General features: G+C 46.6%; 7 protein-coding genes across 7 annotated transcripts; 3 read left to right on the top strand and 4 right to left on the bottom strand.

The window, feature by feature from the left end:
* Positions 1-433: 433 nt before the first annotated feature.
* On the top strand, positions 434-3476 carry N7500_002252 (uncharacterized protein; the record flags this gene model as incomplete). Its single annotated transcript, XM_056673398.1, has 3 exons — positions 434-587; positions 628-1109; positions 2295-3476. The coding sequence occupies 3 exons, from the start codon at positions 434-436 to the stop codon at positions 3474-3476; spliced, it is 1818 nt and encodes a 605-aa protein (XP_056533923.1).
* A 965-nt stretch (positions 3477-4441) lies between these two features.
* N7500_002251 (alkene reductase) lies at positions 4442-5840 on the bottom strand (the record flags this gene model as incomplete). The annotated part of the gene is made up of 3 exons (XM_056673397.1): positions 4442-4771; positions 4820-5455; positions 5583-5840. The coding sequence occupies 3 exons, from the start codon at positions 5838-5840 to the stop codon at positions 4442-4444; spliced, it is 1224 nt and encodes a 407-aa protein (XP_056533922.1).
* Positions 5841-6468: 628 nt separating this feature from the next.
* On the top strand, positions 6469-7742 carry N7500_002250 (uncharacterized protein; the record flags this gene model as incomplete). Its single annotated transcript, XM_056673396.1, has 5 exons — positions 6469-6610; positions 6665-6684; positions 6741-6777; positions 6833-7370; positions 7436-7742. 5 exons carry the CDS (start codon positions 6469-6471, stop codon positions 7740-7742), a joined length of 1044 nt encoding a protein of 347 aa, XP_056533921.1.
* Positions 7743-8101: 359 nt separating this feature from the next.
* Positions 8102-8524, top strand: N7500_002249 (uncharacterized protein; the record flags this gene model as incomplete). The annotated part of the gene is made up of 1 exon (XM_056673395.1): positions 8102-8524. The coding sequence occupies one exon, from the start codon at positions 8102-8104 to the stop codon at positions 8522-8524; it is 423 nt and encodes a 140-aa protein (XP_056533920.1).
* Positions 8525-9174: 650 nt separating this feature from the next.
* Positions 9175-11346, bottom strand: N7500_002248 (transcription factor domain-containing protein; the record flags this gene model as incomplete). Its single annotated transcript, XM_056673394.1, has 5 exons — positions 9175-9591; positions 9643-9988; positions 10046-10625; positions 10677-11260; positions 11315-11346. 5 exons carry the CDS (start codon positions 11344-11346, stop codon positions 9175-9177), a joined length of 1959 nt encoding a protein of 652 aa, XP_056533919.1.
* A 354-nt stretch (positions 11347-11700) lies between these two features.
* On the bottom strand, positions 11701-12786 carry N7500_002247 (threonine aldolase family protein; the record flags this gene model as incomplete). Its single annotated transcript, XM_056673393.1, has 1 exon — positions 11701-12786. The coding sequence occupies one exon, from the start codon at positions 12784-12786 to the stop codon at positions 11701-11703; it is 1086 nt and encodes a 361-aa protein (XP_056533918.1).
* A 1126-nt stretch (positions 12787-13912) lies between these two features.
* On the bottom strand, positions 13913-15913 carry N7500_002246 (uncharacterized protein; the record flags this gene model as incomplete). The annotated part of the gene is made up of 3 exons (XM_056673392.1): positions 13913-15541; positions 15604-15768; positions 15824-15913. The coding sequence occupies 3 exons, from the start codon at positions 15911-15913 to the stop codon at positions 13913-13915; spliced, it is 1884 nt and encodes a 627-aa protein (XP_056533917.1).
* Between the last annotated feature and the right edge of the window lie 614 nt (positions 15914-16527).

Below are 16527 nucleotides of genomic sequence, written 5' to 3'. Positions count from 1 at the left end.
ATGTACTTCGGATACTTGATCATTGACTACATGTACTCAAGCTGTGTGGCAATGTCAACTACGCAATCTTCAAGTCCTAATAGCAAAGCACCACATCTCAGCTCAATAGCCTATGAAGCCCAGTTGGCAAAAAGAAATCAAGTGTGAGATTGAAAAAAAGTTTTTATTTGAGAAAAAGCAAAGATGGGCTATTGAAAAAGAAAACATCTGCCAAGAGAAGAGTCTAGAAGGAAAACGTCAACTGATGAAATTCCTCAAGAGAAAATTATCTCCGAACTCGATAGAAAATGTCGAATAGAATAAAAGAAGAAGCTTTAAAATTGACTGGAAAAAGGAAACTAAGTATACTGGAGATAGGACGATAGAGAGTCAATTAAGAGAAGTCAGGCAAGGAGAACGTTTAGGAAATAGAAGCACAAAACACTATCCCGAGATGTCCCATTTCATTTTCGTTTCTACAACATTGATCTCTTTCCATCTCTCCAGCCATCTCTGTCATGGTCGAGGCATTCAGAAACACTCTTCTCTTTATACCACTCTACCTTCGTACTTAATACTCAATATCCTGATTACCGATTATTTCTGCGGTATGTTATCACTCTACATGCCAGCAAAAAGACCTAACAGAGCCAGACAGCATTCTCAATCCCGAATGGGATCCACTCGAGTTCGAGCCTGAGGGAGAGCATTCCGAGATTTTGTGCCAGCCAATCGGGTGCATTCGAGTCATATGTCTGAAGCCCCGTCGAGCCAATAGTCCAAACCGTTGGACCTTTTTTCTGTCCACATCCGTGGAAAAGCTGACGGCGGTAAGGTTGCATTGTCACCCAACCTACGAACGCGAAACTACTGTCCTCGAAAATGGGTCCAAAGCCAATATTTTGTTTCAAAAGAGAACAACCCCGGTCCCACCCAATGGGGAGATGACCTTCGTTTTGAGTGTGAACCCCGGGTTCACGGTGGGGAAGATTCACGAGATCATCGTTGTGATTAACCGGCACAAATACGATATTGATAATGATGGTTGGAATAGCCGAACCTGGGTTTATGACCAAATCGATCTCTTCAGCCAACACGGTATCTTCGCCAACCAGGACGAGGTTGCATTAGTGAATGATGGAATCCAGAAACGATGGCTAGGGGAATTTCCTGACCCACTCCAGATGGGAACTTACTACGGGCGAAATCAGACAGGGATTAGGCGGGGACCAGACGGGGTTCGTACGGGGACCAGACAGGGGTGCTTCTTTCTTTCATGGTGCTCTTGGGGACCTGGTCTTTGATCAAATTCACCGCGAGAACAAGACTATTTTTGCTCTAATTTTCTTTTAGGTGTACAAATAGAGTTTCCCTGCATATTATGGCACACCGCCACTATGCCACAGGCTCTGCTGCCGTATAGTTTGTATGATTGTTTTGACTACAGAGTACTCCCTATGCATTTGGACAACCCAACTAAAAAGCCTGCTAAGTCCATATAAGCAGCCTGCTACTCTTTTGTTTTGTTTTTTCGCTTCCATTTCTTTAGTGCTAGCTTTTGAGCACCAGCTTTCAGTGGTATTGTATCCTTTAATCCATTATTTCCGAGAGAAGCATGGGCATGTCATATTTGGAGCCTAGTAGGGGGATTAAGGAATTGATGAACCTATACTCTGTATAGAGAATCTCACTCTTGGATCCCATTTTCTTAGTTTAAATGCTTTCTTTCTGTGATTTTGGTGGAATATATCACTTTATGAATTGATGTTTGCCTGAACATGAGGGTCTCTAGGCAGACATAAAAGGAGAGCTCAAGTTTGAGTTTGAAATCAAGAGCAAATATGGAACCAATTAGCCTTGACAAGTTTTCCTCTTTTCTTTTCCCTTCCGCTTCCTCCGATGTTCTAACTCTCTTGAATCCCTTTTTATATCCTCATTTTTGGTGTATACTCTATGGTCACGTGTGCTCCATCTCTAAATCATTACGTCATAAAATTGGAACTCAAAACGACCAGATGAAAGCGAATACGGCGCTTACAGGCCCTAGTCATGGAAAACAAACAGGTCGCGATCCGATCTCGGAAATCTCATCATAAATCTCGCTCGGGATGCGGAAATTGTAAAAGACGGCGAATAAAAGTGAGTGCGTGCCAAGACCCTGAGTTGGGCTGTCGTCTTTCACAAGCTACTCCTGCTATCATTAAAAAAGATATAGAGAGAGGGAGCAGTGCTCTCTGGTCATTCGATTGTACTGGAAGATATTTAGACAGGATGACGAGCGAAATTTCTGATCAAACCCGGCTAATCATCTACAGTGTGACGAAAAGAAGCCAGCATGCTCCAAATGCATCCATCATGCTATTGAGTGCGACTTCCTCTCGACCTCAGGTATATCATCAGCTTCATGCTCTTCAGCACCATCCCCTTCGAATTCTTCAAAAGCACAATTTCGATTCAAGCCCTCTAAATACCAATCTGAGGAACCCAAGACCAAGCATGATACAGGCCAGCCATCTGCGCCGACAGTCTCAACGGAAGTCCACTGCAAAAGCCCCAGCGCTTTATCACAGAGTCAGGACACCCTCTCATTCGCCGACCTACGACTTTTCCATCAGTTTGTTACAGAAACCTACCGCACTTTGGCAGACGAAACAACTGACCACAATCGCGTTTGGCAAACTCACCTTCCACAATGGGGATTCGCCTCGCCGTCTATCTTCCACCTGATATTGGCGCTGGCAGCCTTGCATTTGGGCTATCTCTATCCCGAGGTACGAAACCAGTATGTGAGACAGGCAGATGATCACTTCACGTTTGGCATTCGATCCGTGTCAGCAATTTTATCGAGTCTCGACTCGGAAAACTGTCAGTCAATCTATATGTCGACAGTGCTGATATGTTTCGTCTATTTCGCACACGGTCCAAAACCTGGTGAATACCTTGTTTTCAGCGAGACGGGTAAGGCTGAATGGCTCGTTCTTATGAGAGGAGTGAGATCGATTTTGACGTCTAGCCATGACCAAATCTTCACCGGAGTCTTACAGATTCAACCTGATCCTGCTATTCAGGGGGTCAATTCGTTGTTACGAGACGAGCTCCGGGAACATCAGTCTCATATTCAAACACTCCAAGATTTTATCGAAACTCATACTGGCGGGGGTTTCATGTGTCAGATCGACGTTGATGCACTGGAAAACCTGCTGGAAATGTTTGAGCAAGCATACCAGTGTCGAAGCGCTGGGAAGGACGGTGTTATCTTGATGCCCTTTGTCGTTGGGTGGATCTACAGACGGCCGGAGGAGTTCATCAGTCTCCTTGAGGAGAAGGAGCCACTCTCATTGATTGTGCTTGCTTATTGGTGTATTCTTTTGAAGTTCATGAGATCCTCATGGCTTATGATTGCTTGGGACCGACATGTCATCACAGGAATTCGGGAGTCTCTGGCACTTGAATTCCACCAATGGATTGAGTGGCCTGTCAGTGTGATTTGCGATTGACCCAAATGTATGGAGAAATCCGTATGAAAATTGAATAAAAAATAAGTGTGATCATAATGCGAAAGGAAATCATCGTCGCAGCCACTTCTGAACCTGAGATCTAGACTTTAATCACCATATAATTTCCTGTTCACCCCTGTTCTTGGGCCTCATATCGAAGAAGTCAACTCGTGCCCCTGACCCAACTCACTAACACCATTACGGTCTAGTACGGGTTCAACAATAGCGCGCTTTTTCCTTCGGCATTACGGAGAGCTAAAATGGATTGGAATATCTCGATCGTTTCACATGCGTCGGGTACGCCTACCGACGATTCATGGGGCTCATATCGATGATGGATACATACGGTGTATTGTACGGAGAGAAAAGTACGGCATTGGCTAGTGAGAAAGCGATGTAACAAAAAGGGGGGCTGTGTGTGAGACCCTCACGATCGCTCTCCTTTCTTTGCTGTTGTTTCTCATTGGTGAATAATCTCCTGTGAGAACACACGAAGTGGATGATCTTTTCCAACGTGGACCCCAAAGCATCAAGTCAAGTTCAGTACGGAGTAAGCCTAGACAATGTGAATGGTTTGAGAGCAATATGATCTACAAGATACCTACTATGTTGGCATCAGTTGAATCTATCTTGTTGGAGTTTTTTTTTTTCCAGTGGGGTGTGTTAGGGTGTGTTAGGGTGTGTTAGGGTGTGGACGATCTCAATCACGGCAACGGCAATTACATGCCCGAGCAGAGGCTTTTGTTCCCCGAGTACCCCGAGATCGTCAAAATTCTAGAGCCCTTCCATTTATGTTGTATGGGTATGTATTTGGAAAGAAATCCCCTTTGAACCATGGATTGCCTTGATCTAGACTCTTTGGCCGTAGGTTCCAAGGTTGAAGTTTGGCTTGATAATATCCCAAGTTCAACATAGCTCTATCGTCTATATGGGTATACTATGCACACTATGTACACTCTATGCAATCACTGACCCACAGTAGGGTAGTCGGTATAGTGGAAGGTCTTATCCTCAAATGGTCCATAAAACCGAGTGCGGTCATATGGAGCCATGGGAAGCTTTTCCTTCAGTCTGTGCACCAGATCTGGGTTGCTGGTGAAGTATCGACCATACAACAGACCATCGTATTTACCTGATTCCACCACTCCCCAAGAGTTTTGATCGTTCCACCCGCCAGCGGAAAAGAACGGAGTGGAGCCAAATATCTGGCGGAAACGATCCAGGGTCACATCCAGCAGACCCCAGCTCTCGAGGAACTTGTCCTTTTCTTCGGCGCCAAAGATTTGTTCATAACGCTGCCCAGATTAGCAATGTGTCGTTAAATGGAAACAAAAAATACATACCGGCTCAATAAAGCTGACATATGACAGCGAGGGGAGAGTCTTCTTCAGACCCTCACACAGGTGAGTCCAAGTCTCAATACGCTGTTCTCCGCGCGCCTGGTTGAACATACCAAACGGCGACAATCGAATGGCCAGATTGTGCTCACCAATGGTTTTAGCCACCTGCTCCATCAGTTCAAACACAAACTGGCAGCGCTTCTCTGGGGTACCACCGTAAGCATCCTCACGCTTGTTGATGTTCGAGCTCAAAAACTGTTCCGGCAGGTAACCATTTCCGCCATGGATCTCAACGCCATCAAAGCCAATATCCATAGCAGTCTTAGCGGCAAGACAATAATCGTCGATAGTCCGTTTGATGTGATCCACAGTCATTTCGATAGGCGGATGATTGACGTAAGGCACGGGCTCAGTGGAGCCGACGGGCGGATGCGAATAACATTCCGTCGCGGAATCCCACACAGAGACCGAGGGGCAAACGGCAGGCGATCCAGTCATCTGAGGGATTGTTGCACGGCCAGCGTGCCACAGCTGGCAGAAGATAATGCCTCCTTTTGCGTGAACGGCATCCACGACTCGTTTCCATCCTGCGGCTTGTTCGGAGTTGAACAGACCGGGTACTCCGGGCATGCCATTGCTCTAAAAAAAATTCAAATTAAAGTTTGAATTATAATTAGGCGAGTGGCAGGGGGTTTCAAAACAGCCGTCCTCAATACAGGACCGGCAAAGTGCCATATATGCCATTAAATTGGGTTTTGTTACTTACCTCGAGCGATGGTGGGATGCCTTCCGAGATTATCAAGCCACCTTGGGTCGCACGCTGGGAATAATACTCCACAACTGCATCTCCAGGTATCCAGATACGATTGGGGTGATCCGGGGTGCTGGTAGGGTTCAATGGCTCTCCTCGGTTGCGGGTCAGAGGTGCATGGACGACACGATGTTCGAGGGTAATGTTGCCATTGGAAATAGTCAGGGGTTTGAAGAGGCGGGAATGTTTGCCGTCCAAGTAGTGGATAGTCATGTTTTCTGCTTCCTTTTTTTTTTTCTATGTCGGTTTACTATTCAATGATTTATTGCGGACAGACGGGATGGTATAGAAGAAAAGAAAGGGAAAAAAAACACACACACAACCCCTTTTTGGTCCAAGGACGATCACTAACTTGAGAAAGACATTGTTGCTGTCAAAGCTGTCATCCATAGTGCCTCGGCTAGTCAAATATAGGGTTTATTGGGACCCATCTGGTAAAACAACGGCGTTGGTGGCGAACTGATACAAATTCCGGATCGGACAAATACGAGACGCTAGAATCGATACTATTTGCCCGGCTAACCTGGTGGAGTATAAACATAATCATAGCGCCGTCTAGCGTTATTCATGGAAATCGCTTAGTTCCATCAAATTCCGGTAGACACTGACAAGAGCCCGGTGGGGTCTACCACATCTCCTTGGTCAATCATCGCCGTCATGGATCCCGCGCCACTAGGTATTACATAGTACATCGTACGCAGTGGTTCGAGAGGGCTTTCAGGTCCCCACTGGAGATCGTCTTCTTGTCAATCCTCATTTTCACGATGTGAAGTTCCTTATCTTGTCAATTCCCCCGCTACTTTACGATATTGTAAGGGGGAACCTCAACTTCAACACCATCATGACTGTCGAGAACCCAACAGATAGCTTGCATACTATCAATCTTGTCACACAATATCTATGTATTCCAGTCGTGACTATCTTCGTGGGGTTACGATTCTATGTTCGGTTTCGATTCAAACAATCCCTAGGGGTTGAAGATTGTAAGTTTGTCCCTTGCGTTCATCTTTTGAGAATTTGACTGACTATTCCCTTAGTTGCATGTATAATATCTTGGGTAGGTTGAGCAAGAGAATTCTATCATCTCTATAAGGCAACTCTGACTTTATGCAGCTCCTGTTTATGGGTTATTGTGCAATCAGCATTGTCGGTAGGCGCTGGACTTCCCCACGTATAACCGACTACATACTGACATATTCTACCAGTCGGCGAACATGGCGGAGGATACTACTTCAACGAGCTCAGCCCTAAGGAGCAAATAGCGTTCAAAAAGTTCTGCTATATTGCCACCATTCTCTACTGTCCGATGGCGCTCTTCGTCAAAATTGCCCTCCTATCGATTCTCACCCGTATCTTCTCTCCCTACCGCGGCAAAGTCTGGTTCATCTATATCTTCCTCGGCTGCTTATGCTGCTACTACACCGTCGCTCTGATCGTCAAAATTTGCATGTGTAACCCTATCCCCAGGTACTGGCTCGGTGACCAGGCGAAGGGAACCTGTCTGGACCAAACCGCTGCCCTCGTCGCCGACTCTGTGATTAGTGTCGTCAGTGACCTCATCATCCTCATTATCCCGCTGCCATTGACATGGTCCTTGCAAATGTCGCGCAATCGAAAGCTGCGTGTGATTGGCATACTTGGTGCTGGTGGATTGGCTACAGCTTTCAGTCTTTACCGGTTGGTTGTTGTGGTGAAAGGCTCAAAGGATGATAGCATCATGTTTGTTACTGTCATCTTATCCGGGTATGTCATGTTTCCTCCCTCTTTGGTAATTTTTTCAAGAAAGGACAGTTTCTAACACTCAATAGCAATGCCGAAGGAGGCGTTGGGTTGATCTGCGCCTGTCTACCTGTCCTCAATGTCTTGTTTGCCTATTACAAGAAGAACTACTCGTCGCAAAAATACTACGAAAACGGCGGCTCTACCCATCCGTTGAGTGACAGAAAGTCGGCCCCGGCCTCGAATGTTGCTACTGACTGGGACAAGGTGACAAATTTTGGGGACCAGAGCCATCTCATTTCATTCGCCGGTCCCCCGGAAGCTGGTGAGTCGATCTATAACCAGGACGGCATCCGGAAGACAGTGGCTGTGTCACAAACCGTGGAAACATCTTAACGGGGATGTCCTGCTCAATTTTCTCAATACAAGATACCCATCATCATTAATTACTATAATGAATTTTCTTTGTCTCTATATCTTTCCTCCCTTTTCGGCTGCAAACATCATGGGCATATGCACATTTGCCACTTGGAATTGATATTCTTTATCCCATCGATCAACCTTGGAAGAGAGACTATGTTAGGTCTTTGTTGGCATGTATGCCCTTTGTATTCCCATATCAAAAGCCAAACAATGGTCTTCACGGGTTCAATTCTCTTCTTTGTTCGAGGACATCTCTGCCAATTACCCATATTGATATAAATACTCCAGGTCCCCCATCTCCTCGATTCTATCACTGAGTCCTCATCACAACCATGCCTCAAGTATTCTCATCCTGGCAAGACAAGCTCCAGCACGAGTGCGGCAAATTCAGAGACAATTTGGATGCCCAAGCTCATATTCTCCAGCACGATCCAGATAAGCGAGGAAAGGAGCGTCACGCAGACGTCTCTCGGGCGGTAGTAAAGCTGTCTGCTCAGGCCGATCGGATCATAGACATTGCACACCGTATGGTTGCTGAGGCTCCAGATAGTGAACTTATTCGTCGCAATACTTCCTTTTGGTGCCGTGAAGATAATGGTCGTTACAAGTTCGAGAATGTGTTCGTTGGCATGGAGCACGACTTAGTCAATGTAGTATTGGATCTGAAGAAGGACCCGTGTCAGTGCAAGTGTAATTACATGGCTGGGCGTCTTGATAGAATCGCAAGGAAGGTTGCCTTCAACCTCAACGTTTAGATTATATCTATAAGAGGAATTATTTGCTGCAGTGTGTATTTTATCCGAACATAGTAAACTTACAACATACCCCGTGGAATACGTACTGGATGGTGTCGGATGTTCTCTCTTTCTCCTAATATTCTCTGCCATTTTGTTCGTACAAAAGAGGCCAGTGGAGCAGGTCGATAAAAATAGCGAATAAAAATTCGCATGCAAAAAAAAGAAATCTCTCCCTCGGGGAATCGAACCCCGGTCTCCCGCGCTTATCGGTTTTAATGACAAGCGGAAATCATCACCACTAGACCAAGGAAGATGTGGACGAGTTACTGCTCGGCCATTGGAATGGTTGATGACTGAATTGATCATCTTGAAATCATGAATGAGTTTTTGAAAAGCATACTGTTTGAAATATACAAATCAAACCTTGGCAAATCGTAGCATTTCTCCAGATTGCATCAAAAATTTTCAAATGCTTATTCAATGAGATGTAAGAGGATTGCTGTACTCTTGGAGAGTTCCGAGCATGAAAAAGCAAATAAATTGTGACGATATATATATCTATGGCGAGGAAGCATTAAAGGTAATGATATTATGCCGAAGAGCCGACCCGTCACAGGATTCATCAAGCGATGAATATCTCAGCAAACAAGCAAAAAGGAAGAACATCATCACCTAAGAGATGGATTCGGGTCAAACAACCCTGAGTTATACCACAACCCATCCAATCCCGCATCGAACCCGAGTGACCAAGATCCATCAATGAATGGCCATTGAAACATATCAGTTTCAAAATCGTGATGACCACCAAGCGCAGAATTTTCTCTGCCAAGAAAACTTGGTTCACCACCAAGACCAGGGGATGTTGAAGTTCCGCCACGGGCGTGAGAACTGTGGGTATCACGGGATTCAGAGGTTCGTGCCCTAGTCGTATACACGTCCCTGCTCGGACGAGATCGGATATCACCATATTCATCCAGGGTACCCGCGAGGGTGAATCTCCTGGGACTGTGCATTCCAGATTCCGAGTGTACTTGGTTACTCTTGACTATTTCGTAGAATCGATTTGCTTCTTGGACCGTTCGCCACTGATCATTGTTAACTGCGATCCTCGGCTAAAGATGTTTAGAAATACTCACCCAACTGCGACCAACGGGCCAGAGTTTACTTAGTCGCGCAAGGTAGTCAAGATTTCGACTCTTTTCTTCTTCGGCCCGCTCGAGGCCGCCCGGATATCGCTGTGGTGCAATTGTTCCGTACATGTTGATATGAGCAGCGACAAAGACGCTGAAGCCAGAATACGGTGACATGACAGGTGCACCAGAGGCGTCCAGTGCATTGAGAATACCCCCAATATGTTGAGCAGCTTCAAAAAGCTGCTTAATTGTATCAGGTTCACCTTGCGCGTTGTCATTCGTGTCGTGGAAAACGTCGGAATGGGGCTTGAGGCTGGATAAGAAGCGGTCTCGGTGGAGAAAAAGAATGCTGAAAGAAACAGATTTAGCATTTTTGCTTGAAACCCGTCAAATAAAAAGTAATTACCTCATGCAGTGAACCAGATTGATGTACGCAAACAACTCCCCGTATCCGAGTGCCACGTGCGACTGAACGCTGGTGGCTGGGAACCGAACAGTCACATCCTGAAGAAACCTCCATTCATCCAGTTCCTCCTTGAGGACTTGCCAAGTCAAGAGAAGTGGCGATGTAGCTGAATCGCTTGAAGGCAAAGAAGCTAGTGCGCGTCGATGCTCATTCGCGAACCTCAGGATCCGTACAAAAATGTCGAATCCTCGGGTGACGATTGTGAGGCCATGCTCAATCGTAAGACCCTTCGCCAGGGAACAATCTTTATTCATATCAGCAGGCATCAACCTGCTGGAGGGCGTATGATTAAATGTGAAGTCCCGATCACTGATAGGGAGAGGAACCGATATCTGAGAGAATGATAGCGCAAAGTGCTGACGGGCTCCGGAGCTCAATTCGCAGTCTTGTGCAAAACAGCACCAATATGTTCGGACCAGCTGTTCGTATTGTGTTTGGGATGCATGGAACTCTTGAGGATTGTGCTCCATGCTATCATCTGCCATCTTCAGCAGGGATTGAATCATGTATGTCGCCATGCCTGAGGCTTGTCAGCGAGTGCTCCCCGACAAGTTGGGAAATTGACACATACCGCTATACATCCAAGCTTGATATGGTCGCCCAGTGCCCCATTCATAAAATGAGATCATTACAAGGGACTGGGCAAGATAAAGCGAAGGAGCCTCAAGCACGCGCTGGGCTAGATTTTTACGAGCATAGTCGGCATATATTTCTTCTTCTTCGAGTTCATCGCTGTTCATAAACCGCACACACAAGGAAAGGACCGAGGCCACAAAGACGGAGTCCACTGAGTGGACGTTGGATGATATGTCAGAAATCAAAGAGGGGTAGTGAAGAAAATTGGTGATTGGGAACTTTTTTCTGTAGGTTTCAACTGCACTGATGACGATTGCCGGCGACAATGCTGTTATAGGATTCTTCGATGGGTCCTGAGCCACGGGAACATCCTCAGTGGTGCTTCTTTCCGCATCTCCAATCCCTGGCGATAGGACGGATGATGCCTTTCGCTTTCTTGGCGTTTTGGATGAGACAGTATTCCTCCGGGCTCTCTGCCTCGATGTGCGGGGATCTGTTAAATCACATCCTTGATTCTTGGTCTTCAAGCAACGTTGACAGGGCGGTTGCCCTTCATGGACGCATTTGACCTTTGCTTGCCTGCAATGAAATATTAGGTAAGATGATACGTCTAAGTGTTCCGACCGAACCTACCGACAAGCATCACACGAGATTGACAGTCTCATCGAGTGTACATACGGGGAAGAGCGGAGTGGGCCGTAAAAAAGAAGTGGCTGTCAAGTACGAACTATCGTGGGGCATATTAAGACAAACTCAGGCCATCGGATCAACGTAGGAGCGCAATTGCACCAATTCGAGCATTTATGTTGATTCAATTAAACAGTCGGACACACGACTGAAGAAGCAAGAGTTACACGGATATCTTAGTATCCGAATATGGTTAGCGCGATCAGCTGACTCGATTGGATCTATGAAGAATTTCGATATAATTGTTGACTTCTTATTATTATATTAATGGTGGGTGCCTCTATAGAGATGAAAAATCACCGTGGGCAACAGTCAATGGACGGCGAACCATTTCAAATATTGGTTGCCACTGTCCACTGTTGCACCCAGGCATTGAACTTATCAATTTCCAGCTCATCCGTGGCCCACGACGTCACAAGCCGAATCACGGAGTTTCCATCATCAAACTGTTCCCAAACATAGAATCGGAATCTGTCCTGCAGTCTCCGAACCAATTCTTGAGGAAGGATAACGAACACCTGGTTTGTCTCGGTGTCCGCGGCCAACCTATAACCCAACTCCTCGAAGTTGGCTGAGATTTTCTGGGCCATCTCATTGGCATGCGTAGCCAGTGCGAAGAACAGGTCTGATCGGAAGAGCTCCATGAACTGAACCCCAAGAATCCGGCCCTTGGCCAGCAAAGCGCCATGCTGTTTAAGGTGGAACACAAAACCATCGGCCAGCGCCTTCTTGACGACGATTGCTTCTCCCATCAGAGCACCAGCTTTGGTGCCACCGATCCAGAAAATATCGGTCATGTCAAAGATCTCCCGTAGAGTGAGATCGTTCTTTCTTGAGCAAATTGCTGAGCCGATTCGTGCTCCGTCCATGAAAAGCAGGAGATTTGATTGTTTGCAAATGGCGGAGAGGCTGGTCAGCTCACGTTTCGTGTAGACAGTGCCAGTCTCGGAGGCATTAGAGATATAAAGTAGGCGGGGTTTGGCCATATGAGGGTAGAATTGATTTTGCTGGAGTGCCTTTTGGAGATTGGTGGGCGTCATCTTGCCGTCAACTGCAGGCACGAGGATAAGTTTGTGACCGGTGGCCTCAATCGCTCCTGCCTCTTTGGAGGCAATGTGACCCGAGTCCAGAGTAATTACAGCCTCGTAAGGCCGGAGGCAACTGGCGATTGAAATGAGGTTTGCAGATGTTCCACTTGGAACGAAGAAGATATCCGCCTCATCCTCGTCACAACCAATCTTGTTTCGAATCAATTGCCGGGCACAAATGCTATATTCATCATTTCCATAGGTGACTTGCTGTGTAGAGTTTGTTCGCAAAAGAGCTTCCAGGATTTGTGGGTGAGCTCCTTCGCTATAGTCATCCATAAGGCTGTATGGAGGGCATGGCTCATCTTGGCATAAGCTTGTTGAGGGCATGGTTGATATCAATTTGTGTGATTGAACACCATATGGCTTTCCAAGGGTTTAAAAGAAACAAAAACAACAGATCCAAAAAAAATTATTCGAACTGTATCACGGAAAAGATCGGGAATAATTTTCTCGGGAATGTTGCCACATTTATTCCCGAAATGTCTACCGGGATTTCCGTGCGGGCAGGGAACATTTCCAGTTATTCTCAAGTAAAATTAGTGGGCCGTATGGGGTTCGCCTTTTTTTTTTCCCACTTGGAGTAAACAGATCTGAAGTGAGATATTTCAATATCTTCCACTTTCAAATTGAGGAAAAACAGAGGGGTGGATGCCTCCGATATAGCTCCTAGCTCTCGGACTCTCTGGAGTGTCAGAGTAGAAATGTATATACAGACACGTATATTCCATATCACTCGATATTCCCCTCACGAGATCCCCCTCATGAGGGGAGATGGCTCTGGGCTTGTATCACCTTGATAACCTGCCCAGATTGCATCAAAGGACATTGCAGATGCACCAAGTCTGGGACTCTGAGTACACCGCTATTGATCTGTTCATCTTCATCCTGTGCAAGGTCGCGTGGTTGATGTTTTCAAGGCCTAGATCCTCAAGACCTGGATCTTATCTTCAATCGGGGTTTGTGAATTTTTATCAGATTTGCTGGCATTAGAGGATAATTGGCAAAGTCAGACTCATTCCACAGCCAGTATGGTAAATGACTTTTGGACTTAAATGCTTGTTCGCTGTCGGTAAGCAAAGAGAAAAAAAGATTCGAAACATCATTAGATGTCAGAATCAAATTAGGAGACAAGGAAGAATTAAATGATAAACGACACTAGCGTATCCAAGTGACTTGGCCAATCGGACCAGCACTCATGCTCCGAGGTCGCGATTGGGTAGGATTGAGGTATACGACTATACATGGCTGCTATTGAGACGCCAACCCCGTGCCGCTTATCTCACCTTAACAAGTCAACACTTCTAGCAGAAGTTGGATCGTACGTCCGGTCGATAAAACCAGTAACCGGTACAATATACTATATACACATTGGACTAGATTCCAAACCACTAATTAATGTACAAGAACTCCCACCAATTATGCAAACAGCATGCTTTTGACCAAAGCCAAAAACTCAATCCTCATGCGACGATGCAAGATGTGCCCGCTCGCCGGGGAACCCATCTTCCGTGCGAACACGCTGGTAGAAACGGATCCGCCAGCCACGGATGACCATATAGCTCGCCATAACGCCAGCAAACAGACACAGAAGCAAAACAAAAGAAAAGATACCGCTAATATTGCGAATCGCATCGTATGTATGTTTGAGAACTTGGATAGTCTTCTGTGTTTGGGTATCGGTTGCATCCGATGACGTGCGGTCAGACTCCTCAGCCGTATTGTCTCCTGCTGCGCTATCGCTTGCTTGATAGACGATCGATGGGTCAACCGGAATGGGTGTACTTGACTTCCCTCTGTATCCAACAGACTTCCAGTCGGGGAACTTGCTCCGGTGCATTTCGGATCTGCCCAGGACGGTGCCATTGGCATCTACTGCCTCGGCAGATACCCAGTCCAGATACCCGCGAGCAATGTACATGGATTCGAAATCGGATCGGGGAGTCTTGCCAATGAAGACGGGGGCCTTGAATTCGGAGGCTTGCGCGTAGAACCTCCACTCTGCGACATCTGTTGCGCCGTTCCAGCTGACCCAGAAGGTAGTCACCATATTGGTTTCATCCGTGCCGTAGACAGACGCCACCATGTCTGGTGGGTTCGTGGGACGACCGGTGAATTCGAATTTGTACCCGCGGTAGGACGAATAGCGCGAGGACGTGAAATTAGCAGTCATCAATAGTTCGCCATCGGCGCCGTGTTCGGAGATATAGCCCTCTTTGCTCCAGCAAGTGAACACATTGTCATTCGGAAGCAGCTGGGCATTGCCTCGGAGTCTGGACAGCTGGTGATCGGGGCGATTGTAGCGCCGGATGACTTTAGCGGTCATAGGCTTCACGCTGGTATCCAACTCGACAAAGAGAACCGATGACATATTTTCCTCGTTGAACTCCTCGTCCGAGGCGTTGTTCAAAAACGAGATGATATGGTGTGTTCCATTCGATTCTATGAATTTCGCGTCGTGTTGCTTCGAAAAAGTGAAATCTTGCGTGAAATCGCTATATTTTCCGCCCAATCGCCACATGATGTTTCCATCCATGCAGGAAATGAGGTAGATAGTGTTCGTAAACCGTGCGGAGATCAAGTAGTCTCCAATTTCATTCTTGTCAACTGAGTTGATATGCAGATAATCCCAGCCAGGAAGTCCCTCTGCCGGAGAATAGGGAGTGTAATGGACAGTCTCAGGCATGGGGACGCGATTAAAAGAGTCCCACGACTGGATAATCTCGGCAGTGTTGATATCGATCTCAGCATACCCGCCGGTCTCAAGCCAAGTAGACTCTTGCGGGCGACCAAATTCCTCTAGGGTAATCTCATGAGAAAGGTAGAGCGTGACCAGCGCAGTCTTACCGTCGTCTAGGATGTTGAATTCATGGATGTCAAAAATGCCGAGATCCGCCCGCAGAGGAAGCTTCCGTTCGACTTGATAATCCTTAGTCAAGATCAGTCCAAACCCGGAGTCTATTTTCGAATCCCACGAATGTTGCAAGACCATCGAAAGTTGTGGCTCAGGGCCCAGACTGTTGACAACTTTGAAATCGAAGACGTTCCGGTTATCGAATTGTTGGGAGCCAGTCCAGATGAGGCGCTATTATACCGAATACGGTCAGCCGTCGGGGTCTATATCGTGGGGGATTGGTGTAAACGCACCCCTTCTCCATCGTAGATATGGGGACCGATCTGATATTGCTCATACAAGCTCGAGGGCGGATCGGGACCCATGTGTAGGTAAGGAGCGACGAACCAGTAACCGGGGCTACTTCGCTCGCGATTTTTGTACTGGACATTGAATTTCACTGCCCGAACGTCGGGGAGCTGGACCATGCGGTGTCAGTGGGATCAAATAAATTGTGGTATAACGAACACATACTGTAACGAATGACATGAGGTCATCGCTGGAATATTGCGCCAGCGCGATTTGGCACAGCCATAACAGCAACGAAACGCTCAGGAACAGCATTCTTTAAGGATCGTGGTATAGGGAAGTCATGAAGAAGAGAAAATGAAAGGGAACCATTGTCGGGGTTCTAGACAAGGCAAGATACGTGCGGATCGAAGGAGACACTGAGTGCCATGGACCAATGGTAGGGGCTGAAGGGCCAAGCCAATGTGATAATAATTGGACCCCCTCTGATGCAGCGAAGGGGTGAAACGTAGAAAATGTGGTGCTTTATTCCCGCCAAGATTCAAGATCACCTTCATGTGGATCGCAAAACCCATGAGGCCTCGTCAGCACTTCTCGGCTCTCGGTAATAATGTCACTGTTTACACTCCGTCAACAAATGAAGCGCAAAGCTGTGACTGTTAGTATCGGACTGTCATTGTTCTCCAAACTCAGCCACATGAGTATGATTCTCTGAGTCCTCGGTATGTCTAGCTGTCTGCATATTTGAAACTTCTTCCTGACTTGGCACTCTTTGGAAGGACGATCTGTATTTCCAGGACTTACCGCCTCGTGATACTGCCAGATTTCTACAGACGCCACAGACAATTACATATAGGATACTATTAAGCAGTAAACAGTGACTGTTCGGATCTGTTGACGGTTCAATGATATCACACCTGCACTAGAAT

This window comes from Penicillium coprophilum (genome assembly GCF_028826855.1).
Source record: "Penicillium coprophilum strain IBT 35676 chromosome Unknown utg000002l_segment0_segment1, whole genome shotgun sequence".
NCBI lineage: Eukaryota > Fungi > Ascomycota > Eurotiomycetes > Eurotiales > Aspergillaceae > Penicillium > Penicillium coprophilum.
Note: the sequence above shows the minus strand (reverse complement) of the source record. Positions and strands in the feature narration are given on the sequence as shown.